General features: G+C 40.0%; 1 protein-coding gene across 5 annotated transcripts in view; it reads left to right on the plus strand.

Annotated features, from left to right (window-relative positions):
• Positions 1–24,812, plus strand: part of GPAM (glycerol-3-phosphate acyltransferase, mitochondrial) — a 59,037-nt gene that overhangs the window by 25,360 nt on the left and 8,865 nt on the right. For 3 of the 5 annotated variants that reach the window (XM_081823548.1, XM_081823550.1, XM_081823546.1), the window contains exons 2-16: positions 1,672–1,802; positions 2,944–3,066; positions 6,370–6,443; positions 8,924–9,037; positions 10,733–10,879; positions 11,718–11,814; positions 12,464–12,600; positions 15,254–15,353; positions 15,685–15,897; positions 17,995–18,108; positions 19,376–19,461; positions 20,206–20,321; positions 22,157–22,227; positions 23,274–23,538; positions 24,109–24,251. In XM_081823548.1, coding sequence (XP_081679674.1) covers positions 1,701–1,802; positions 2,944–3,066; positions 6,370–6,443; positions 8,924–9,037; positions 10,733–10,879; positions 11,718–11,814; positions 12,464–12,600; positions 15,254–15,353; positions 15,685–15,897; positions 17,995–18,108; positions 19,376–19,461; positions 20,206–20,321; positions 22,157–22,227; positions 23,274–23,538; positions 24,109–24,251 — 1,902 coding nt within the window. In that variant the 5' untranslated portion in view covers positions 1,672–1,700. The other 2 variants (XM_081823547.1, XM_081823551.1) reach the window with 2 other exon arrangements.

A 24,812-nucleotide genomic window follows, 5' to 3' on the forward strand; every position in this document is an offset into this window, starting at 1 on the left:
GGCCTGAGCGCACATCGTGTGCCAGACACTGTTAGGCGCTTTTTAGGTACTGTGCAGCCCTCCCAGCAACCCCAGGAGGTAAGATCTATCATATGCCCATTTTCCAGATGGGGAAACCAGGGCGTAGAAGTTAACCAACTTGTTCAAAGACAACGCAGATAGTCAGCAGTGGGGGATTCGAACTTGGGTATGTTTGGCTTCAGAGCTGATCCTCCTCTCTCTCTTCCTTTAAAAAGGAGTTAGTTCCCCTCAGCTTATAGTTTGGCGCCTCCAGATTTTGTTTTACTTCTTGACCTTGGATAAACGCTGTCGGGAGGGAGGAGCGAACCGTGACTTCCTATTGGCACGGGACTCTCTCCTTCCACTACTCCCGTCGCTGGGGCCAGCAGCAACTTCTTTTTCTCAGGCAGCAACGGGGCTCCTCCCCCTGTTGCAGCTACATTCTGCATGTGAAACTGATAGCTGATTTATTTCATAATAGTGAAGAGCTTTCATGCCAGGTGCATTGCTTTACTATTCTCTCAAATGACCTATTATGTTAGGTTGATGTCATGTTAAATTGTTAAGGACGATATGGTTGTGCTGAGAATAATAGTTATCGCAGCAAACCCATATGGGGAGTAACACTGTTACCCTGGACGTGACCTTTCAGAGTTTTAAAGGAGTAATTTAAGGCAGGGTGAGAAATAGCCAAAAGCTAAAGCAATTTGAGCATTATGTTAGGGAGTTTTTATATTTTAGGTTAATCGCTGTTTTTTTTTGGTTTTGTTTTGTTTTTAGCAGTTCACTGTTAATGAAATTTTCCCTTAGGGTACGAAAAGGCTTATTGAAAAGGATGAAAACTTTATTTATTTAAAAAAAGATTTTATTTATTTATTTGACAGAGAGACACCGCGAGAGAGGGAACACAAGCAGCGGGAGTGGGGGAGGGAGAAGCAGGCTTCCCACCTAGCAGGGAGCCTGATGTGGGGCTCCATCCCAGGACCCTGGGACCGTGATCTGAGCAGAAGGCAGCTGCTTAACAACTGAGCCACCCAGGCACGCCAAGGATGAAAATTTTTAAATCAGATATTTCAAGATGGTATAGTTTTGATTTAGAGCTTTGTAAATGTATTAAAAGTGCAAATATCGTTGCATTTAAGGCATCACAAGAAAATTTAGAGCTTAATTCACTTTGAGTGGGAAACTTTAGAGGTGCCCTCTTTGCCTTCACTATTTTTATATTGCATAGTATGTATGACCAAAAATTCCCAGCACATAATTAAAAAAAATCATCTACTTGTGCGCATACAGGTAACTTCTATATAATTAAACAAACACATACCTTCATCCTCCCAGGAACTATTCAGTTATTAATGCAAATGAAATAATTCTTTGTTACCTACCTGAAATAAGCTGTTATTTACCCTTGCACATTCATGGCTATTTTGTTCAGGAAATCTAAAGATACAAATGTTGATTTAAAAAAAAAAATCAGAACAGTCTACCAGAGCTGTTGAGTTTAAACACATCAAAGTCTGCTTTTATACATTGACTAAACATGGTGGATGTCCACCAGTAGTTCATTTGACATCCTATGATGGAGCAAAATAATGTCGAGGTCAGAATTTTGAGTTTTGGTCTTTACTGTCTGGATTAGTCATTAATTTAAATGATGTATATTTTTTATAGCACATGATTTGGGAGTTGCTTCTTGTGACATGGATGAATCTGCACTGACCCTTGGCACAATAGATGTTTCTTATTTGCCAAATTCATCAGAATACAGTGTTGGTCGATGTAAGCATGCAAATGAGGAATGGGTAAGTTTAATACAGGTTAGAAACATTCAACCTAAAGATGGTTGTTTCAGTGTTGTTTATGAAGGTAGCTGGAAGAAACATAGTATCAAATAGAGGTTAATAGCTACAGAAACTGCCTCCAGCTGTTAGAAGATATGTTTATGGAGCCTAATATTTAAACATTCTAATGGTTTTGTGTTAATTGGGAAGAAAAAATTGGGTGGGATATTTAAGCATAGTGATTGTGTTAAAAAGCAAAATATTTTGCATAGAAAAACCTAGGAGTTGTTTTGGGTGGTGAACTTATAAAGATATTTTCTGTATCTATTTTCCATAATAAGTATGAATTTTGTAATGGAAATAAAGTTTTTTTAAAAAATAAAAATAAATTTTAGTATGAATCTCAATTCAAAGGACATGCATTTTCTTGTATTTTTTTTCTATTTTGACATAACATGGCATGTTTAAAATATTTCTTGAACACTATCTGCTTTATATAAAAATGATGTTGGAGTTTTGGGGTTTCTTTGCTTCGTTTTGAGAATGTTGTATCAGTGGGCTATGAGCAACTAATGAACTCAGTGAGCAAAATGTTTAGAACAGAGGAGCAGAATTTGACCCTAATTGGACAGTACATACAGCTATGATAAGAATTCCAGCTTTTAAACTCTGTTGTCAGGATAAAAGAATGTTACATAAGTTTACCTTGTTTTTTATTTAAAGGAAAATATTTTAAGCTGTGCATAACAACTTGCTTACTGAGTAAGGCTTTGTAGTGCTTTTGCGGGAGTCCGTGATTGAAGAGGAGTAAGATTAACTGTTAGCATATGGATCCAGGGGTCTGGTTTTAGTCATCCTGCTGCTGTCATGGGCTGTTTAACCTTGTAAAACTGTTTTTGAACCTCTGAGTGTGCGGTAGTCCTTGCTAGTTATTGCTATTCTCAGGTGCTCAAATTTTGCTTATGTTCCAAGTTTTGTTCCAAGTGTTGATGATGGAGGGGAGTACCATAAAGGAAAATCACTCTGAGAAACTTACACTACCAAAAGAAACCTAAGTTTAGGTTTCTCCTCTATCTGAAATACCTTAGTTTTAGAGATCAAGTGGACAAATACAGTTCTCCTGCCATTCAGACACTTTTTTTTTTCCATTAACGTTTTTTAGGGTGAGTGTGGTTTCAGACCTACTGTCTTCAGATCTGCAACCTTAAAATGGAAAGAAAGCCTAATGAGCCGGAAAAGGCCATTTGTTGGAAGATGTTGTTATTCCTGTACTCCCCAGAGCTGGGTAAGAATGTTAATGCTTGTTGACCTTTAATAAACAGTGAAATTCCAACTTTGTGTGAATTTTATTATTGGGTAGTCTTAATGGACTTAATTCATTTTTAGAACTTAGGCCCATGTTTATAAACCAAATATTCCAAGTAATGGTGTTGACTCAGTTTTTCTTTCCATTCATTTATTCAGTAAATATTGGTCAAACGGTTGATACTAAGTGATAATTTCATTCTTTCTTAGTTTTTTTTTAAGATTTTATTTATTTGAGAGAGAGAGAATGGGTACACACTTGAGAGAGCGAGAGCAGGAGGAGGGGGAGGGGCAGGGGGAGAAGCAGACTCCCTGCTGAACAGGGAGCCCAACACAGGGCTCAATCCTAGGACCCTGGAATCATGACCTGAGCTGAAGCCAGCCACTTAACTGAGCCACCCAGGCACCCTGGTTCTTTTTTTAGTTTAGTATGACTTTAGGGGAAGAGTAGATCTTACTTTTAGATCTCTCTTCTTTTTTTATTTTTTTATTTTTTAAGTTCAATTAGCCAACATATAGTACATCATGAGTTTTTGATGTAGTGTTCAGTGATTCATTAGTTGCTTAACACCCAGTGCTCATCGATCACATGCCCTCCTTAATTCTAAAGAGTTGATGGGAACCTTCATAGAACTTCTAGATATTGAACTTTTGACTCACTGTTAAAATCCTAGTGAGATGTGTAAGAGATAGCAGGACAGAGTGAAGTTTTAAAGCTGTGGCTTTACCCTATTCTCCTTTTGCTAAGTTTCTGTTGCGGGGGGGATGGGTAGGGAGGGTGAGTATCTGTTGACTATTATAGTGAAGGATGGTTACTAAATGTTAGGATTGGGGTGCCTGGGTGGCTCAGTCAGATAGGCGTCCGACTCCTGATTTCTGCTCAGGTCATGATCTCAGGGTTGTGAGATGGAGCTGTGCATCGGGCTCTGTGCTCAGCTTGGAGTCTGCTTGAGATTTTCTCTTTCTCTCTTTACCCCCCCCATAAATAAATAAATAAAATCTTTTTAAAACATAAAATAAGGGGTGCCCGTGTGGCTGAGTCAGTTAAACCTCTGCCTTTAACTCAGGTGGTGACCTCAGGGTCCTGGAATCAAGTCCTGAGTCGAGTCTGCTTCTCCCTCTCCCTCTGCCCCTCTCCCCCTGCTCCTGCTTGCTCAAGCACACGTGCGCGCGTACTCTCTCTCTCTCTCAAATAAATAAATAAAATCTTTAAAAAATAAAATGTTAGGCTGAAGATTTTAAATAGAGTATGTGTGGGTTTGTTTGTATTTTGGTGAAGCAAACACATGTCATGCAAAATCTTTCACATTACAGTGTAGTATTTGAAAAGAGTCAGTTGGATGAAAGGCAAGCTTTTGTTGGTAATTTGCTAGAGGGATGAATTAGCCCAGGAATGTAGAATCGAAGTGGCTGTGTTCTTGGGCAGTAGAGTTACCTTTTAAAAGGTATACCTGGATGTTAACTCTCTCTGGGATGGGCCAGTTATCAGGACAGAAATTCTGCCATTTTGAGTGCCTTTCATTTATAGACATTGCTTATGACCTGTGTGGGTAGCTGACTGTGCTGTGTGAATTTTCTACTCAGGGTTGGCTTAGCAGGAAGTAGAATTCTGAGTCTGGTGTAAAGGGATTCACTAACTTGGGAAAGATTTGTGTGGGACCCAAGCAATTTATGTTAAATATTCTTAATTATAAATATTGTTCCTTTTAAATCATAAGCGCCTTGTTGCAGGAATTTGGTAGAATTGAAGGACCATGATATTTATAGTCTAGGAGTAAGGCCAGTTCAGATTAATAGGCCAGTAGAAATAAAAATTTAAATAAATGATCATGTGGCTTTTCTTTTTAGACTGGCATCTCATCTAATTCTAATTTCAAATCCTTAAAAAGTCAAAATAATACCTTGACTTTATTCTTTTTTAAAAAGATTTATTTATTTGAGAGAGAGAAAGTGAACACACGCACGAACATGGGGGAGGGGCAGAAGGAGAGGGAGAGAAAGTCCCAGGCAGATTCTGTGCTGAGCACAGAGCCCAACGAGGCTTGATCCCAGGACCCTGAGATCACGACCTGAGCCGAAACCAAGAGTCTGAAGCTCAGACGACTGAGCCACCCAGGCGTCAGGAGAGAGTATAGGAAATTATTTGGTCATGGTGGGGGGGGGTGTTTTGGGGTGGGCATGGATGAGTTGTATAGTAAATAACTGATTTTTGCTTAAATACAGTACCTGATGGAGTTGAACTTGATCTTAAAGTTCTTCCGTGGCATGTTTATTTAAAATAATTTTAAACAGTACTTTCATAGTAATTTTTTGATTTTTGCTACCCTTTCTCTGATACCCTGTTTTCCTTATCTCTAAAGAGATTCCAAGTAAATATTTTTATATCTTCTATTGAAGGTACATTATGCTTTCCCAGCATTTATTTATGGAATGTTTACCTTTTTGTCCACACTGATAAAGCTACAGACTTTTCTCTTTCCAGAAGAACTATCTCTTGAGTTATCCTTTAAGTTTTCCTGTAAAGAGAGTGACCTTTAGCCATACATTTTCCAATTAAGTAAACAGTCATTTTAGAGAAATAAGGACTGTACTCTTTAGAGCAAGATGTAAATTTGAATATTAGAACCTCCATCAGCCTCAATTTTCCTATCTGTAAAATGGGGACAATAATTATTGTGTCAGGATTATTGCCGGATTTAATAATCTAATGATAACTACATGGTACTTAGCATGGTATTTTTGCATTTGGGGAATACTGAAATCTCCAATATTCCTGTCAGTGATTTAATAAGCTCTCAGTAGCTTCAACTCTTTTGGGTTGGAGGTAGGGAGTGAGGCAGGAAAGGGAGGCACAGTTTCCTCTGCAATGTGGTAAGCCTCAATTCTGAGTTTGTGACCTTCTTTGAAGACTAAAAAGTACTTTTCAATAAAACATTTTTCTTCATCACTTAGATTTTTGAAGCAGTGCTTAACTTTATACTTGAGTTATAAAAGTTATCAAGAAATAGTAATGTGGGACGCCTGGGTGGCTCAGTCGGTTAAGTGTCTGCCTTTAGCTCAGGTCATGATCTCAGGGTCTTGAGATCGAGCCTAAGGTAGGCTCCCTGCTCACTGGGGAATCTCCTTCTCCCTCTCCCTCTGCCTCTCCTCCTGCTTCTCCCCCCAGCTTGTGCTTTCTCTCTCTCAAATAAATAAAATCTTAAAAAAAAAAAAGTAGTAATGTGAGTCCTTCACCAGCCATCCAGTTGTATACTTATGTCTACATTTATTTTGTTTCATGTAGGATAAATTTTTCAACTCCAGTATCCCATCTTTGGGTTTGCGGAATGTTATTTATATCAATGAAACTCACACAAGGTAAAAAGAAATTTCTTTTATTTCTAATACGTCTCAAAAGAAAAACTATAATAATCAAGGGATATACTCTAAGAGGAATTTCTTCGTCTTTTTGAGAATTAATAGAATTGAGCTTCTGACACAAGAGGCCTGACCTAAAAATTGGAAGTAGCACAGCCCCCTGAGAGACTGGTTACTATTACCACTATGTAATTATATAGTAACTATTTCATGAGAGTGTAGATATCACTTATAGCTTTCTCTTTTTATTTGCACATTGATTTTATATCTGAAGTGTGCCAAAACATGATAAAGATTTGTCTGAGGAAAGGGTAAGTTTGAATGTCTTATGATTTATTATTATTTTATGCTTAAAAATTGAAATCAACCTAATCTGGGTTTTAGAAGATGTGTTCCTGTATCGAGCAAATGTTCTTTCATTTTATTACTAGCTTAAGACTTTCTTTAGAATTCTTCCAGACGTCAGGCACTTGGGGATGGGCTGTTAGGCATCCCAGTGAGAGAAAAGAGGCTTTGTTTTATGTGAATCTAGGCTAGGGGATAAGGGAGGGGGGAGGGGAGGTTGTGTGAATGTCTGTGAGGCAGGAGAGAATGGCAGCCAAAAACGCTGCCAGTCCTTCTACTTAGTTCTAAGAGTAAATGCCTGGAATAGGTCAACAGTAGGTTCAGGTGATGAGACATGCTTGAAATTCTGTGAAAATTGATCCAAGAAGTCAAATATGTAAATTTGAAGGCTTTCTGATGTTACTGATCATATATTGGTGATGAGATAATAAGTGAGCATGACAATACCTGCATATAAAAGTGTTTGTTTTTTTTTAATAGAACCAAAGTCAAGGGACATATTTTTTCCCAATCCCATGCTACCCTTCTCCCTCCCCCTCTCTCTCTTTTAAATTTAAAGGAGAGAGGAGCAATTCTGCCCCCTGATATTTTTTCTCCCTTTTTTGACTTAAGATCCTAAGGGATCTCATAGAGTCTCTTGATTATGTAAGTAGCCATTTTATGTATAAAGCCAAAGGATTCATTTGTTGTCCCCAGTTGAAAGCATTGAAGAAAAAAAAACCTACACTATACTGACTAGGTGATTTGTAACCAGTCCGCGTGATGACCTGCCTGTGCAGTTGAGCTGGCTACTTCACTTCTCTGTGTGTTACATGAAGCAAAGCCTAGACACTTTTTTTTTTTTAAGATTTTATTTATTTATTTGACAGAGAGAGACACAGCGAGAGAGGGAACACAAGCAGGGGGAGCGGGAGAGGGAGAAGCAGGCTTCCCGCCGAGCAAGGAGCCTGATGCGGGGCTTGATCCCAGGACCCTGGGATCATGACCTGAGCCGAAGGCAGCCGCTAAACGACTGAGCCACCCAGGCGCCCCAAGCCTAGACACTTTTAAGCACACACACACACACACAGACACACACACACACAGACACACACCGCTTTCAATCCATTACAAAAGGATTTCATCAAGAGCTGGGACTTTGCACATTCCAGTAACAATTGTGAAAGTGTTCGCTCAAGGAAGAATTTAGAATTAAACACTTAACATAGTGGGTCAAGTTTGCAGAGAATTGAGACAAAGGAAAGGAGGTAGAAAAAGAGAATGTCAGGAAAAGAGATGAAGGAACAAATGATTCATCAACAATTCTTCCTCCAGTTACTTTTCCTTAACTGAGAGCTTTTCAGAATTCATGAATTTATATTTGAAATCTGTCCATTTGAGTGTCTTTATGGGTGAAATGATAATGAGGCATTAAATAATCATTACAAATGGTTTCAAATCATTGCATATGAAGGTTTGTAACATTGTTATTCTGAGGTCTCTGTCCCAAGCCCCCATATAAGTAACACGTAGTTACCAACAGCAATGGGAATACGTCCTATCCCTTAGATATGTCAAATGTTGGGGGCGGGGGAAAGGTAAGAACTTCTGGCTTCGTAAGCCCAGTGTACAAATGTTTAGACCATACTTTAATTATCCTTGACTTCTGTCAACTACTCAGCTTTGTCAGAGTCAGTGATTACCTTAGATTAAAAAAAAAAAATTACCTTTAATAAAAAATTAGCCCTTCATGTAGAAAAGACTTCTGAATTATCTCTTTATAGCTCATAGCTGTAAGTTACATATATATATATAGCATTCAACATACTTGCTTTTAAAAAATGTATTAATAAAGTAAGACTTTATTTCTTTTGTTTTTATATTTGATTTATTATTGGCAGAGTAACACCATTCAAGCATTTTAGTACACAAATTCCAAGTTTAAATTTTAGTTGAGTGTACACGAGAGAAATCAGGAATGAAATTGCATAGATCTTCCTGAACTACTAAGGAGAATTTGCTAAAGGAGAACACCAAATTTCAGGAATAGATGAAACAAGGCTTTGTTTTTATAGCAGGACACTACTGTACAAGTCAAGCAATTTGTTGTAGATGTTCCTAGACTACTTCTCTGCTAAGTCCTTTTCACGTTGCAGGCACAGAGGATGGCTTGCAAGACGTCTTTCTTACGTGCTTTTTGTTCAAGAGCGAGATGTCCATAAAGGCATGTTTGCCACCAATGTGGCTGAAAATGTACTGAACAGCAGTAGGTAAGGGTGGGGATGCTGTTATAAAGGGAAGAGGTGGGGGGTTGGGGGGGGAAGTGGGGTAGGAATTGCCTGCCTTTATTAACCTTTACTTTCTCTGGGACTCTGTCTCAAGAGGGATTTCCATTTCCAAATGTTAAATGTTAAACTTCAAAGGAAAGCAAGGAAAAGTAGGAGAACAGATGGTTTTGGGAATAGCAGTCTTGTTTTATGCATTAACAATTGAATGGGTTTCTAATATGTGAAAGGAGAGTCGGAATTCAGAGATGAACATATTTCCAGTTCTCTGTTAAGTTTTCTGTAATACGAATGTTTGGGACATTGTGTTTCTTATCATTATAGCCAAAAGGGAAACACATTTGATATTTCTGTCAGTTTTTGAGTACCTAGGCACAAATTCTTGTGCTAGGAAATCCTTACTAGAAATTTTAAGAGAATAAGATTCTGTCCTTGCTCTCAGAAGAGCTTACTTACAAATGGGAGACACTGACTGGAACTCAGATGGAGTGGGGAAATAAATCATTCTCAAGTTTAGGTGTTAGAATATGAGAGTTTGCATGAAGGTTGGTCTCTGATCCACCTTATTTGGTGTCACCATGGTAGACCTTTATCTGGATTTGGGGAGCCAGAGACCAGAGTGGTTTGAAAGACTGCTTAGAAACCCTGTAGTGTGGTTGTTAAGGACCGAACGGTGGTGGCACGTAGTAGGTACTCAATAAATAATGAATGAATAAATAGTTGATAATGGAGATTTAATTATCTTCTCAATTACTTGTAAAAACATTCCTGGCCAGATTGAAATAAAGGTATTAAAGGAATGGCCTAAGGTGCATCAGCAACCTGTGGAATTGGACTTTTATATTAATGAATTTTGGGGTTATATGCGGTTTTGCTGTGTACTAGTCTAAAATCAGTAGCAACAGTGGGAGAAAACGTAATTATTTGAAACTCCTTTGGGTTATTGTATATTCTGTTTTCTAGGTAAAAACCTTCAAGTATGTTTCATTCCATCCAGAGGTTTTGACTCATAACTACGATATTAAACGTGATTTAAGGAGGTTTAACCTCATGTGTTCTTCCCTGAGTCACATGGAAAATTTACAAAACTGGATTAAATCTTACCTCTTACTTCACTGCTTATTGCTCTGTGTTGTTTTAATCTTGAGCTTTCTTAAATTACTGGGTTGATGTGGAAAACACTTGTAAATATTTATGCCCCTCTCTGATCCCTCCTAGGGAGTTTTACATGTAGTTCTACTAATAAAGTCACTATGTAAATGAGTAATAAATTAGGTCTTTAAAAGAAAAATCACACATTACTTTGGCAGTGGGCTTTGGATACCTCTGAGTTATATGCCTAAAGCGATAACCTTTCTTTCTCTCCCCTCTGCTAGAGTGTAACTTTGTATCCCGCGCAACATACCTGGAACATTCAAATTCCTGTAGCTGTTACCCAGTGAATTTGAGTTAAATTCTTAAAGCTGCCTTCCAGATTCCTCAGGGATTCATTGATTTAGGAATATAATATCCTTAATATTTATTAGGCAGCCAGATAAAACATATCTAATTTGAGCTTATTTTCATGTTAATCACATTTTAAGAAGATACATTTTGTTTTGTGACTTATAGCTATGATTTAGAAAATACTGAATGCAGAATGTAGCATAGAACCAGTTACATTGTCTTTCCGTTTTCCAGAGTGCAAGAGGCAATTGCGGAAGTGGCTGCTGAATTAAACCCTGATGGTTCTGCTCAGCAGCAATCAAAAGCCATCAATAAAGTGAAAAAGAAAGCCAAAAGGATCCTTCAAGAAATGGTTGCCACTGTCTCACCAACAATGATCAGGTATTAGGAGGCAAAGCACAAAGTTTTCAGTGAGAGCCATCCTATTTTGAGCAAACATGGACTGAACAATTAGACTCTCCTAGCACAATGGTTTTGGTCCAGAGGAAGTTTGGACATATTCTGTTGTTAAAACTCCTTTTTACTTTATTTATTTTTTATTTTTTAAGATTTTATTTATTTGAGAGATCATGAGCAGGGGGGAAGGGTAGAGGGAGAAGCAGACTCCCTGCTGAGCAGGGAGCCCGATGAGGGACTCGATCCCATGTGGGACTCGATCCCAGGACCCTGTGATCATGACCTGAGCTGAAGGCAGATGCTTAACCAACTGAGCCACCCAGGTGCCCAAAACTCCTTATATTCTTATTCAACTTCCATGGAAAGTAGCCCTGTGGTAGGCTTTAAGGTGCCTTAATCTTTGTTAATCGATAGTAGCCCTTACATGACTGCTGACTTATCTCTAGACTTGTAAGCTGGGTTTCACATATCCATATCTTAAAGGGAGTGGTTTTATACAGCTTTCTGCTCACCTAAATATTCCGTCAATGATTTGCTTCTGAAGTGTAAAGTGTGCTATTTGAGTGAAATGTAAGATTTTAGTCTGTAATAAATAGATAAATAGAAATGTAAGATTTTAGTCTATAATAAATACATGTATCTATAAGTGTGCATGTAAAAGTCAGCTCTTTAATTCAGTAGTTCAGGTACAGACATACACGTACTAAGTCACTTACAAGTACTTTTCGGTTGTAGGTTCAGAAACTTAAGTAGACAAAAGTCAACTCTCTCTAAACGTATGTATATACATTTGAATTTCTTTTTTTTTTTTTCCTCCTTTTAGACTGACGGGATGGGTGTTGCTCAAACTGTTCAACAGCTTCTTTTGGAATATTCAGATTCACAAAGGCCAACTTGAGATGGTTAAAGCTGCAACTGAGGCAAGAATTTTGTGTGATCTGTCATTCTGTGGTCCCCATGTTTGTGGAGTGATTTTAGAGTTCTTTTGTATGGAAATGTTCTCTTGTGTGCTGTGTGCATCCAACCCATTTGGAAGATTTCCCCCATGTGACATGAGCACAGCAGCTGTGCATTTGGGGAGGGGTGAGTAAAGGAGGACCTATCAGTAATGTGCTGGATTCCTTTTGTAAGTTACCTTGCAACAGCTCTGAAATTAGATAGAACAATCCATATTTGTAAGTGACAAAATAAAAGCACAGATAAAGATTTCCCAGTCATGGCTAGTAAGTGACTTCCCATGATTTCAAGCCAAACCAAGCTTGGGGTTTACTCTGCTCTTTTGACATGATCAGGACTGACTTTCAGAAGATACATAAAGTCCACTTGAATTCTCAGTTGCACTTCTCCTTCCCCAACTCTTTTTTTTTTTTTTTTTTTAATTGTGGTGGTGGTGGTTGTTTTCAGCTAAGGAAGTGTTAAATTGGAAGAAGTTCGTATTACTGGAAAATGTTTTTAAAGAATGAGTCATTGATCAGCCAGCGTTTGAGTGATTCTAACCAAATATGAAGTTGTGAATTGTGATTGAAATTCACATTTGAATTTTAATTTTGGCATTTTTTCTTTTACTAGATGAATTTGCCACTTATATTTCTACCAGTTCACAGATCACATATTGACTATCTCCTGCTGACCTTCATTCTCTTCTGCCATAACATCAAAGCACCGTACATTGCTTCAGGCAACAATCTGAACATTCCCATCTTCAGGTAAGACCAACTTATTTTGAAATTTAAGGTATGGAAAAGATTATATTTTGAATTTTTGGTGTTTTCATTGTACATTTTGAAACATGTTATTGTAGAGATGACATCAGCTTTTTTGCTTTCATTATACAAGTAATGCATGTTTATTGTGGAAAATCTGAAAGGTACAAAAAGGCATTAAGACTATCACTGTTATTTCTGTTTTATGTGGGATACTTGGTGAACTGTGAATACCTCAACTTCATGGGCAATATTTATCAAATGGCTAAAAAGCAATTAGAAAGATGAGATAGCAAATTATTGTATCAGGTTTGGCAGTAGGGAAGGTGGGGGTGGGGATATGGGTCGTGGTGATGGTATAAAGTAAGAAGAACCATACCTGTTACCTTTGACCTGATAATTTAGTAGTGCTAGAAACACATAATAATTATAATATGACACAAAAAGTATATTTTAGAGGTTTTTCAGGAGAAGGCAGTGCATTCCATTCCGAGGAAATAGTATGTGAAGAGGCCAAGAGGCTCAAATGCATGGTACGGCCGCTAAACGGCAGACGATTCAGTAGGGTTAGAATGCAGGATGCAGTGGGAAGGATCAGAGGCCAGAAGTGGTCATTGCATAGGGAGAGCTAGATCAGAACAGTTTTTAAGCCAAGAGTTTAGAGTGTATCCTGTAGTTGAAAAGTGGTCAGATTTGCATTTTGAAAAGTCATTCTGGATTACAGGGTGTTAGAACAATTCTGACTCTATTACAGTAGTTCAGGCAAAAGATAATGAAGGCTTAAATTAAAATTTGTAGTGGTGCTCTTGGTGAGGAAGGCAGAGAGTGGAAAAGTATTAGTAAGGTGAATTTATAAGACGAAATGCTAGTCCAGAGAGGGGGAGTTGCGGGAGGAATACTCCCAGATATTTACCACCAGGGAACTGGATAGATAGTGGAGCTGATCACCAATGGGGAATGGGTGAGGAGTAGGTTTAGTCGGTTGGGGACATTGCAGGTTCAAATTTCAAAGCAGAGAGCATCTGTGACATCAGCTCCGAGCAGTAGGGAGTATGAGGAGGATGGATTTACAGTAACCAGAGAGCAAGTGGAGTGGCGGGTTGTGCACGTAAGGGCTCACAAAATAGCCGTGATAACCTTTGTGTGCTGTGAAGTCTGATCCTCAGCCTCACAGTCCAAGGAGCTCCTTCCTAATCCATTGGCTCAGAGTTCTGTGGCTAACCGGACTCATGGGAATAGCTGAAGGGAGGCCATTCATTCGTGTAGTCACTGATACTTACCCAGCTATGCTGTAGACAAGAGTGAAGAAGTTACATAGTCCTTGCCTTCAAATAGTTCATATTCATAATCTACTGGGGAATATAAACAAACAGCTATAATGCGATGCGATACACCCCTGCGGGGCAGACATGCTTCTCTAGGGACTAGAATATCTGTGTTTACTCTCCTGGGAACCTCTTCCCAGTACTGGGAAAACTGGGAAGTTGCATTAGAAAGTCACCAGAAAGTTGGTAGCAGGCACAGACTTAGAGCTAAGAGAACTGTTCCCTTTGGGCTTTAGGGGGGCCCTGCCCCATAATAGTTTGCCTTTCCTGTCATCAGAATAACTCCTGTACTCATTCCCTCCAGGTTCTCAGCTTGCAGGTGCTCCTGGAAGGATCTCATCGAAATGCGTGTTAAAAATTGATAATTTCTCATAATCCAACTTTGCTTTTCGTGAACTCTGTGCCAGGCGTTGCTTAGCTCATCCTTCCTTCAGACATGACAGTCGATGACCTGGCCTGTTTATTGGCAGCTTTCTTCTGTTACACGCCAGTCTGCCAGTTCACAAACCACTTTTCAGGGTGGGTGGTTTCTCTGGGAGGTTCATCTCATTCATTATGAACTTTTCCATAGTTTTGCTCTCAGGGAGTGAAAGAAGATAGTGAAAATATATATTGATATGATATTAATATCACTCTATTTGAAAAGAAGAGGAGGAGGCTCTGAATTTGGAAAAGTTGCCTTAAATATTATAAAATTTCATCTCAGTATCAAAATCTATCAGGGTCATAGAAAGAACCATGGGGTTGAGAAAAGAATCGTTTTATCCCCGTGTAAGTGTACATAAAGCACATTTTTGTTTCATGTTTTGGGAAAATGGTTATGCTTGGTTTTGGTTTGATAAAATTACCCTTGTCTTACAGAGACACTCTCTAAGCAGTACTTTCTTGAGGAAATTTCCCCAAAGGAGCTTTTGTAACATCACATTCATTTTGTAATAAATGTGCCAAAGGCAGATTTCAGGATGTCTAATAGTCAGTGTCCTGAGATCCTTGACAGTTTTCAAATTTAGCAGTATTTCATCATCCTCTTAAAATCTGTAACATTATCTTTGCAGGGTAATATATTGTACGAACTTCTTTTGGTTTGGAACAGATGTTAGTAGGTTAGTAGAGCTTCAGTACACGAAGTGATATTCTAAAGGCTGACAAATGATGCAAATGACTGAAACACAGTCAGTAACATGGAAAATGGAAAAACATCCACATTTTCACTGTTAACAGCTCAAACAACACGTGGTTTATATTCCTATGGCATATGTTTTGAAGTAACTTGGAATTTAATATTGTTACATTTTTATTTATAAATAACGGATGCATTCTTCAATTTATAGTACCTTGATCCATAAGCTTGGGGGCTTTTTCATACGTCGGAGGCTGGATGAAACGCCAGATGGACGGAAGGATATTCTCTATAGAGCTTTGCTCCATGGGGTATGTACGCTCTCTCATCACCCTTAAAGCCCTTATAGTAGTTATCACAGTAGAAGGAAAAACAGGCTTGACTGAGATTTAAAAAAAAAAAATTGTTGTCTATGTAATTATTTAAATGGTTATTGTCTGGGTATGGGGGTTGATGATTATTTCTGTTATCACCAAAATACAGCATCGGCGGAGCTGGCTTGCTATTATTCTTGTGAGTAAAATATTTTGTCAGTAGTGAAGTTACAGGTTTTTGTTTGTTTATTTTAAGATTTAACTTTGCTGAGCTTATTCTAAGTTGGGTAGTCTTGAATTCATGGTTTACATTCTCCTTATATTCCAGCATATAGTTGAGCTACTTCGACAGCAGCAGTTCTTAGAGATTTTTCTGGAAGGTACACGCTCTAGGAGTGGAAAAACCTCCTGTGCTCGGGCAGGACTTTTGTCAGTTGTGGTAGATACTTTGTCTACTAATACCATCCCAGACATCTTGATAATACCTGTTGGAATCTCCTATGATCGAATTATTGAAGGTCACTACAATGGCGAACAGCTGGTAAGAGGACTGCCTTCCCAAACGTCTTCTTCACTTCCAAGTCTTTTGCTTTTAGATACGGGCTTTTGGAATCAATTAGGAATTTTTTGCTACTATTTAAAGCACTGTAGGAAACATGGTAGAGTGGGTGTGGTGAGTAGCTTTCATCCCTTGTGTCCGTCTGATTGGTCTTGCTAATGTGGCATTTTCCTGCACATCTTCTTTATCCATTCATCTGTTGGTAGATACTTGGGCTGCTTCCATACTTTGGCTGATGTAAATGATGCTGCAGTAAACATGGAGTGCATGTATCCCTTTGAATTAGTGTTTTTGTATTTTTTGGGTAAATACCCAGTAGTATGATTATGGGATTGTAGGGTAGTTCTAGGTTTAATTTTTTGAGGAACCTCCATACTGTTTTCCACATTGGCTGCACCAGTTTGCATTCCCACCAGCGGTACAAGAGGGTTCCTTTTTCTCCACATCCTTGAAACACTTGTTTCTTGTGATTTTGATGCTAGCCATTCTGACGGGTGTGATATATTATTGTAGTTTTGATTTGCATTTCCCTGACAATGTGTCTGTTGGCATCTGTATGTCTTCTTTGGAGAACTATCTGTTCATGTCTTCTGCCCATTTTTTTTTTTTAACGGTTTATTTACTAGGGGCCCCTGGGTGGTTCAGTCGGTTAAGCGACTGCCTTCGGCTCGGGTCATGATCCCAGGGTCCTGGGATCAAGCCCCACATAGATAGGGCTCTTGCTCTGCAGGGAGCCCGCTTCTCCCTCTCCTCCCCACTTGTACTCTCTCACTATCTCTCCTTCTCTCTCTCTCAAATAAATCAATCTTAAAAAAAAAATATTTACTAATTTATTTGAGAGAGAGAAGGTGCATGGAGGGGGTTTGGGGAGGGACAGAGAGAATCTCAAGCAGACTCTGTGCTGAGCATGTAGCCCGATGCAGGGCTTGATCTCATGACCCCGCGATCATGACCTGAGCCAAAACCAAGAGTCGGATGCCCAACTGACTGCACCACCCAGTCACCCCTGCCCATTTTTTAATTGGATTATTTGGATTTTTGGTGTTGAGTTGTGTAAGTTCTTCATATGTTTTAAATACTAACTCTTTATCCTCTTTATTACATATATTGTTTGCAAATATCTTCTCCTATGCAGTAGGTTGTCTTTTAGTTTTGTTGAATGTTTCCTTTGCTGTGCAGAAACTTTTTATTTTCATGTACTCTTAATAGTTTATTTTTGCTTTTATTTCCCTTGTCTCGAGACATAGCTAGAAAAATGTTGCTACGGCCAGTGTCAGAGAAATTACTGCCTGTGTTCTCTTCAAGAATTTTTATGGTTTCAGGTCTCACATTTAGGTCTTTAATCCATTTTGAGCGTATTTTTGTGTATGGTGTAAGAAAGTGGTGCAGTTTAGTTCTTTTGCATGTAGCTGTCCAGTTTTCCCTTCACCATTTGTTGAAGAGACAGTCCTTTTCCCCTTGCATATTCTTGCCTCCTTTGTTGAAGAGTAATTGACCAAATAATTGTGGGTTTATTTCTGGACTTTCTGTTCTGTTCCATTGATCTATGTGTCTATTTTTGTGCCAGTACCAGAGTTTGCAGTAGTGTTTTTGTGAATGGCGTAAACAATGTACTAAGTGAATTAGTGTTAAGTGTTCTGGTTTTCATTGACCAAACTGCCTCTCCCAATAACAGGATTACATCTTTTAGCATCTTTGCATGCTAAAGGTTTTATGACAGATCTCAGTCAATGAATACTTATTTTTCTTCTTTATTTAGTGTTGTTCTTTATACAAACCTCCAGTTTCCATAAAAAAAAATAAATGGTGGGCGCCTGGGTGGCCCAGTCAGTTAAATGTCCGAGTCTTGGTTTCGGCTCAGGTCATGATCTCAGGGTGGTGAGATTGAGCCCTGCATCAGGCTCTGCACTTGGTGGGGAGTCTGTTGGAGATTCTCTGTCCCTCTGTACCCCCTTCCCCACACATGCTCGCTCTTTCTCTCAAAGCTAAGAAATAAATAAATAAATGGCATTTTTTGGATAACAGAATACCTGTTAGCTTTATTTCTTACCATGCTGTTCTTTCATAATTGGAATTTAGGGAAAACCTAAGAAGAATGAGAGCCTTTGGAGTGTAGCTAGAGGAGTTATCAGAATGTTACGAAAAAACTATGGATGTGTCAGAGTGGATTTTGCACAACCATTTTCCTTAAAGGTGAGTATCTGTTGGAATGACGCAGTGTTAAAGCATTGGTGTGGCTCCGTGTTGGAAGATGTGGGCTCTGGTCCTGCCTCTGCAGCCTCCTCTCTGTGTCACCTCGGTTTCTTCTCTTGGAAGATGAAGACTATGTCAAGAATGGCATTTCCTAAATTTTCCTACCAAAGCATGCCTGTTGACAGAGGATAGTAAATGTCTATCTTTGGGAGATGCCAGGGTCAACATGTATTGCTACTGTTTCTTTTTTAGTTCATGAGAATTCTCCTTGTTGCTTCATATAATATATGTTGGTATTTTATATTTTAAAATTGCCTTTAGAGGAAATTTTGCAAAATCTACCCCTAAAATCTGGGTAAAATTGACAGTCTAGGATGATGTTCTCCTGAGTGGAATCCAGCACGCACACATTCAAAGGGAGAGTGCCATTCTCACGCAGAAGCCTGGCACCGGTGGGTCCCGAGGTCCTGGCAGTTTTAAATTCCTAAGATTTTTGAATTGGTGGAGAAGGAGAAGGATCAGTAAGGGAATCGGGAGCCCAGAGATAAGGAGCAGAGGTCCTACTTTTCCTTTTGTTCCATTCTTAGTTTTACTTTAAAGAACCTAACTGCCAGGCTAGATGCTTTCTGGCCTTATGTGCTTTCCATTTTGAGGAGCCTTGTCATTTCTTACCACTTTATCTTTTTCAAAACTATTGCACAATTTCTCTCTGTTGTTAGGATTTGCTTTTGGATTGAGGTTCTTTTGAATATTACGTAACCCTCAGGTTGTCAGATTTCCTTTAAAAAGCATGGTTGGGTTGATCATTACTAATAATAATATTGGGAATGTCAGATATTTTGTGTCGATGTGAGAAAAGTTAAGTGTTTAACTTTTAAATAATTCTGTTTAAGGGGTGCCTGGCAGCTCTTGATATTGGGGTCATGAGTTCAAACCCCACATTGGGCGTGGAGTCTACTTAAAAAAATTTTTAAAAATTAAAGAAGTTAAAAAATTAAAAAATACATAATTTTGCTTAAGCATCATTGTCCCATCCTTTGTATCATCAGGCCTTAGATCTCATGCTTGCCAAAATTCTAGGAGTCGTCCTGCGCTTCTGAAGGTAGTTTAGGATATGGAAAGTACTTCTCCTGCTCTGTAACATGGCTCATTTTATAAAGTACTCCCTTTTTACTTTTTGAAGATCAAACTATATTTTATATATGTTTATGTAAGCGAGACAATGAGTTAATGACTGTGTTGTACTCCCCCCTCCCCCGCCCCCCAGGAATATTTAGAAAGCCAGAGTCAGAAACCTGTGTCTGCTTCACTTTCTCTGGAGCAAGCATTGTTACCAGCTATACTTCCTTTAAGGTAAGATTTGTGGAAACGTTTTGTACTGTCTACACTATCAGATATCTGTTATTTCTGGCATTGCCCAGAAAAATAGATTAAGTGTAGGAAGAATGTGCACGTTCTCATTGTCACTTCCTCGCTTTGGGTAACTTTTCTCTTGGTCTGATAAAGGATAGTGAAGTGACACATTTTCATACTAGTCTGGAGGTTTTTGATTATTTGCGTTATGACAGCTTTTTGATTGTATGAATCAGGTAGGAGTTCTTACTTGATTGATGCTTTTGAATGTTGGAACTGAATTCCTTTTGGTAGTAGCTTCGGTTATGCATATTGTGTGTAAGTGCAGTGTATAAAAGAGTTTTCCTATGTACATTTTCCAGAATTCAGGGTGAATTGTAACTTAGAGAAATTAAATATTAAGCCCCTCCCCTAATGTGTTCAGGTGTCAAAATCTTAGAAATGTTTTAAAATGAGGTATCTTGCTTTATGCAGTGTTTTCGGCCAGTGAATTTTGGAGGTGATGTACCAATAGATTATTTAGTCATAACTCAATAAAATCTTTTGGTCAGGAGACTGTATTAAATATAATAAGGTGTATTATGGGGGAAAACAATGCGTAGAAATAATCTATTTGTGGTTTAAATTTAGAATATGTAGGATTGAAAGTATTTAAGACATTTATACCTTAATTCTAGATAGTTTGCTTATAAGAGAGAGAAGAGAGTGTAGTTATAGAGTCTAATTAAAAAACAATCTTTTCAGACCCAGTGATGCTGCTGATGAAGGTGCAGACACATCCATTAATGCGTCCAGAAATGTAACAGATGAATCCTTCCGAAGAAGACTGATTGCAAATCTGGCTGAGCACGTTCTCTTCAGTAAGTACAATACCAAACCCTTTCATTCTGCAGTTCAGACTCAGCATGGTGCAGGGCACCCTGCACTGGTTTTGGAATCTGCTGGAGTTAGGTTCTACTTCTGGTGCCGTTACCTACCACACAGGTGGTGATGGAGAGTTATTAGAAGGTGATGCCAGGGGGATTTGAAGTAATCGAGTAAAACATCAGACAGGGTGCCTGAGAATTAGTAGGTGCTGCTCATATGGTAGGTGTTACGCTTTTTAAAAAACAGTACTGTCAAAATGATTTATTGTCTCTTTTGTTCATGAATTTGTTTCTTTGAACTAATTAGTGGGATGGCGTTTAGGTTTATAGTTGCATGTCCCTTTTCCTGCTGACACCATGATTATTTTTCTCCAGCAAATATTGAGGGGCTGTTATGTATGCGTAAAGCTTTGTTTTAGCTGTGGGGAATACAAATTGAAAAATTAGCAGTTCTGCCTGAGCTTACGCTCGTCTGGGTGGCAGAGCTGTGCGCAAGGAATTCAAGCGGGAGTGAGCCAGAGCAGAGTGAGTCGTGTGCAGGATTAGCCTTCTCGAAGTCCCAAATGCCACATGTGTCCTGCTGTAGGATCTGCTTCAGAGCCCTGTGGCAGTGGTAGAGGCTAGGCCCTCGGTGCGCAGCCCAGGGGGCTCTCCTTGCCATTCCCTGAGCCTCACTCCCAGGCAGGCCAGACTCTCAGCACTTGCTGGCGACACCGTCGTGGGGACTTCCTCGCCTCCTCTCGCTCCCGCCGCTCCAGCTCCTAGTCCTGCTTCTCGGGAGGTCGGGGTGTTCTTCGTGTGCACATCTGTTTGTGTGTGTCTACCCAGACAACCAGGGATGTGGCTGTCTAGTCTCTCAAAATATTTTTTTACGATTTTGTATTGCACTGTTTTCCATTAATAACACACATATTTATTTATGTTTTTAAAAAACTCTGTATAAATATTCTTTTTAATGGCTATGAATATGGTACTTGGTACTTTTTTTCATTTTTTAAACACTGGACACAACACTGACTGTGAGTGAAGTGTACATGAATTCATTATCATCTCAGAAAATTCACACATGGTGTGTTTATTTCAGATTCTTCCGTAGATGTTCTCATATTTGATTTATAGGATTATAATTTTCTACAAATTCCGGGTATTGGGTTATGGACTACAGTCATTCTCAAATGTCTTTTGTCCTCTCCCTCCATACCTCGGGCCTGGTCCTTTCCTCCTCAGCCCAGTGAACGAGGCAGCATTTTCATCTTACCAGTGAGGAAGGCGCCGCACGGGGGTTGAAGTAATTTCCCCCAGTTATGAAATGAGGCAGTGTAGGAATTAGATTTGAGCGCAGATTTTCTGACTTCAGACCGACTGCCCCTTCTCCCGCCGCGCCCCTGGTCTGAGGTGACGGTGACTCTGCCCGCAGGAGAGAGCAATGAGGTGTACCCACCAGAGCCTGGAGCCAGGAGCACGTCCAGAAGCGCGGAAGTGGGAGACCCTGTAGGGCCGCCAGAGCAGGCTTCTACTCTGGGTCTTCTACTGCCTTCCATGAAGGTGTCTCTTGGCCATTCAGTAACTAAATTCCACTGGCCTGTTTGGAAAGTGGAGCTGTCTTAGGCTGAATGCTGTCACACGATACCAGTGATCTCTAATGAGGACTGTTGGCCAGAACGTGGTACAGTGTTGTCCTTTCCCTTCGGTAAATTCTAGTTACAGGAACTGTGGTAGGTGTAGAGGTGTTTATAGTTGTAAATACTCCTATTTAAGATGTAGGTACTTCTGGAGACTTTGAGCGTTATTGAAGAAAGGGAACCTAAAGCTCTGTGTTTGCCTTCCAGCGGCTAGCAAGTCCTGTGCCATTATGTCCACGCACATCGTGGCCTGCCTGCTCCTCTACAGACACAGGCAGGTATGTCTGCGGCGTCCCCTGCGCTCGGGGGGAAGCGTGTGGTTGCCGTATCAGCTTTCAGAGCTTGTTCGCGAGTGGACATGGCCTAGTCCTGCTTGTGCTTCTGAGATGAGCAGTAACATAAGCCAAGCACCTAGCCCACGGGGGCTTCCAGATCCGACGGAGGAAGACGTCTACGTGAAAAAAACTCCGAGACTGCGTAACGTAGACAGCAGTAGGACATTTGAGTATATAGTTCACGTAAATAAGGCCTATTGCGTTGACGTGCCGTAAGTGTTCTGACAGCTGATGACAGCTGTTTGACTTATATTTAGGGCCACGTTCCCTTCATGCACTTGTCTAAGTGCTGTGATGGAAAAGACCACATCTGTGCCATTCACAGTCATTTTCTCAACACCAAACATAGTGCCTACGTGTGTGTGTGTGTGTGTGTATACACACATATATATACATACATGTATGTACAGACACACACATGTGTAAGCACTAACTAAGTAGTTGTCAGATAAATATTTAAATATTTAAAATTAGGGAAATTGGGGCGCCAACTAGGTGGCTCAGTTGGTTAAGTGTCTGCCTTTGGTTCAGTTCATGATCACAGGGGTCCTGGGATTGAGCCCCACATCGGACTCCCAGCTCAGCGGGGAGTCAGCTTCTCCCTCTCCCTGCTTGTGCTCTCTAGCTCTCTCTCTTGAATAAATAAATAAAATTGTTAAAAAAAATAAATAAAACGAGGGGAATTACTGCTTAAAACTTAAGCACTTCTTTTAGATGGCTTCTTCTGCCCTTTGTGATCTTACATGCTCCTGTCATGTGTTGTGACCAGAGCATTCTCTCTGGGTGTGAATATCTTGACCTTCTGGAGGACCAGCTTTTTCACCAGTTTTCTGACATCCTGTGTCCTAATATTCTGGCCCTTTTTCTCTCTGTGCCAACAGCAGGCTGCAGGAAAGCCAAGGCAAGACATAAAATCCTCAGAATGCCTCTTGGCCTTTTGGGAGGTAGGTTTTCCACTGTTACGAGACCATTTCTGTCTGTTTCTCCAGGGCATTGATCTCTCCACATTGGTGGAGGACTTCTTTGTGATGAAGGAGGAAGTCCTGGCTCGTGATTTTGACCTGGGCTTCTCAGGAAACTCTGAAGATGTAGTCATGCATGCCATACAGCTGCTGGGAAATTGTGTCACGATCACCCACACCAGCAGGAACGATGAGTTTTTTATTACCCCCAGCACAACTGTCCCATCAGTCTTTGAACTCAACTTCTACAGCAATGGCGTGCTCCATGTCTTCATCATGGAGGCCATCATAGGTACGGCCTGCCCTGAAGTAGCTTCGTGGGAGGGAAAAGAGCCTAAAGCACATGGTGGTGTCTGTTGATTTAGATCGTAGCCCATTGTTGGAGGGGATGTGTTGCTATATTTTTAGTTTTCAAATAAAAATGTAATCCGCTATATCACTGTAGCTTATTTTTTACATTTAGTAATCAATGAGTAGTTACTGAATTACCGTTTGCATAGTATTACACTTATTACTGAGGAGGAGAAGGGAAGGTGTTCGGCTATCAGGAGCTGGAAATCTGAGTGAGACGAGAAAGTGCACATGGCAGTAAAGTGAGTGTAGGGTATGAAGAGGGAACAGAGGAGAAGGAGAGCAGGAGGGACCGAAGCCCCTGAGGGGAGGGCTTAGATGGAGTTAGGATCACATGGAATCATGAGGAGTGAATCCTGAAGAGATTTAGTTACATTTTTCTCCAGTGAATGCAGGTAATTCTTTTTGATGTGTTCACAATCTATTAAGGTAATCCAAGTTTTCTGAGCCAGTTGAAGTTTTTCTTGGAGCTGTAAGGCGGCCGGCCTCAGTGATGCTTTTCTCTCCTTAGCCTGCAGCCTTTATGCAGTTCTGAACAAGAGGGGCTCAGGAGGGCCTGCGGGGCCGTCCCCCAGCTTGATCAGCCAGGAACAGCTGGTGCGGAAGGCCTCCAGCCTGTGCTACCTGCTCTCAAACGAAGGCACCGTATCGCTCGTAAGTGGGCTCTTTAGTGCCGCCTGTTGTCTTTCTCTAGAGAATTTTTATGAAAACATAAGCCACCTTTGTTTTTCTCTCAGGGAATGTTTGGTCTGTTACTGAAGCTTTACATTCTACTCCTGAGTCTCAGTGACTCTCAGGCCAATATGTTGTTTGCTAACTTTGTTTGCTATTGGGGTCACTGCTCCAGTGAACCCTTGATGTAGTTATGAGGCGTGATAGGACAGATTGCTCAACATTCTCCACGAGTCAGAGCCAAAGTTACTGAGCTCTTATTGTACATAAGGCACTGGGTCAGAGGCTTGTAAATAATTAATATGCCCAGAACGTAAGAGCCAAAAACAATCTTAAAAATCATCTCTTCAGGGCGCCTGGGTGGCTCAGTTGGTTAAGCGACTGCCTTCGGCTCAGGTCATGATCCTGGAGTCCCTGGATCGAGTCCCGCATCGGGCTCCCTGCTCGGCAGGGAGCCTGCTTCTGCCTCTGACCCTCCCCCCTCTCATGTGCTCTCTCTCTCTCATTCTCTCTGTCTCAAATAAATAAATAAAATCTTTAAAA

This window comes from Leptonychotes weddellii, chromosome 6 (assembly GCF_054177405.1).
Source record: "Leptonychotes weddellii isolate Sample4059 chromosome 6, ASM5417740v2, whole genome shotgun sequence".
Lineage (NCBI taxonomy): Eukaryota > Metazoa > Chordata > Mammalia > Carnivora > Phocidae > Leptonychotes > Leptonychotes weddellii.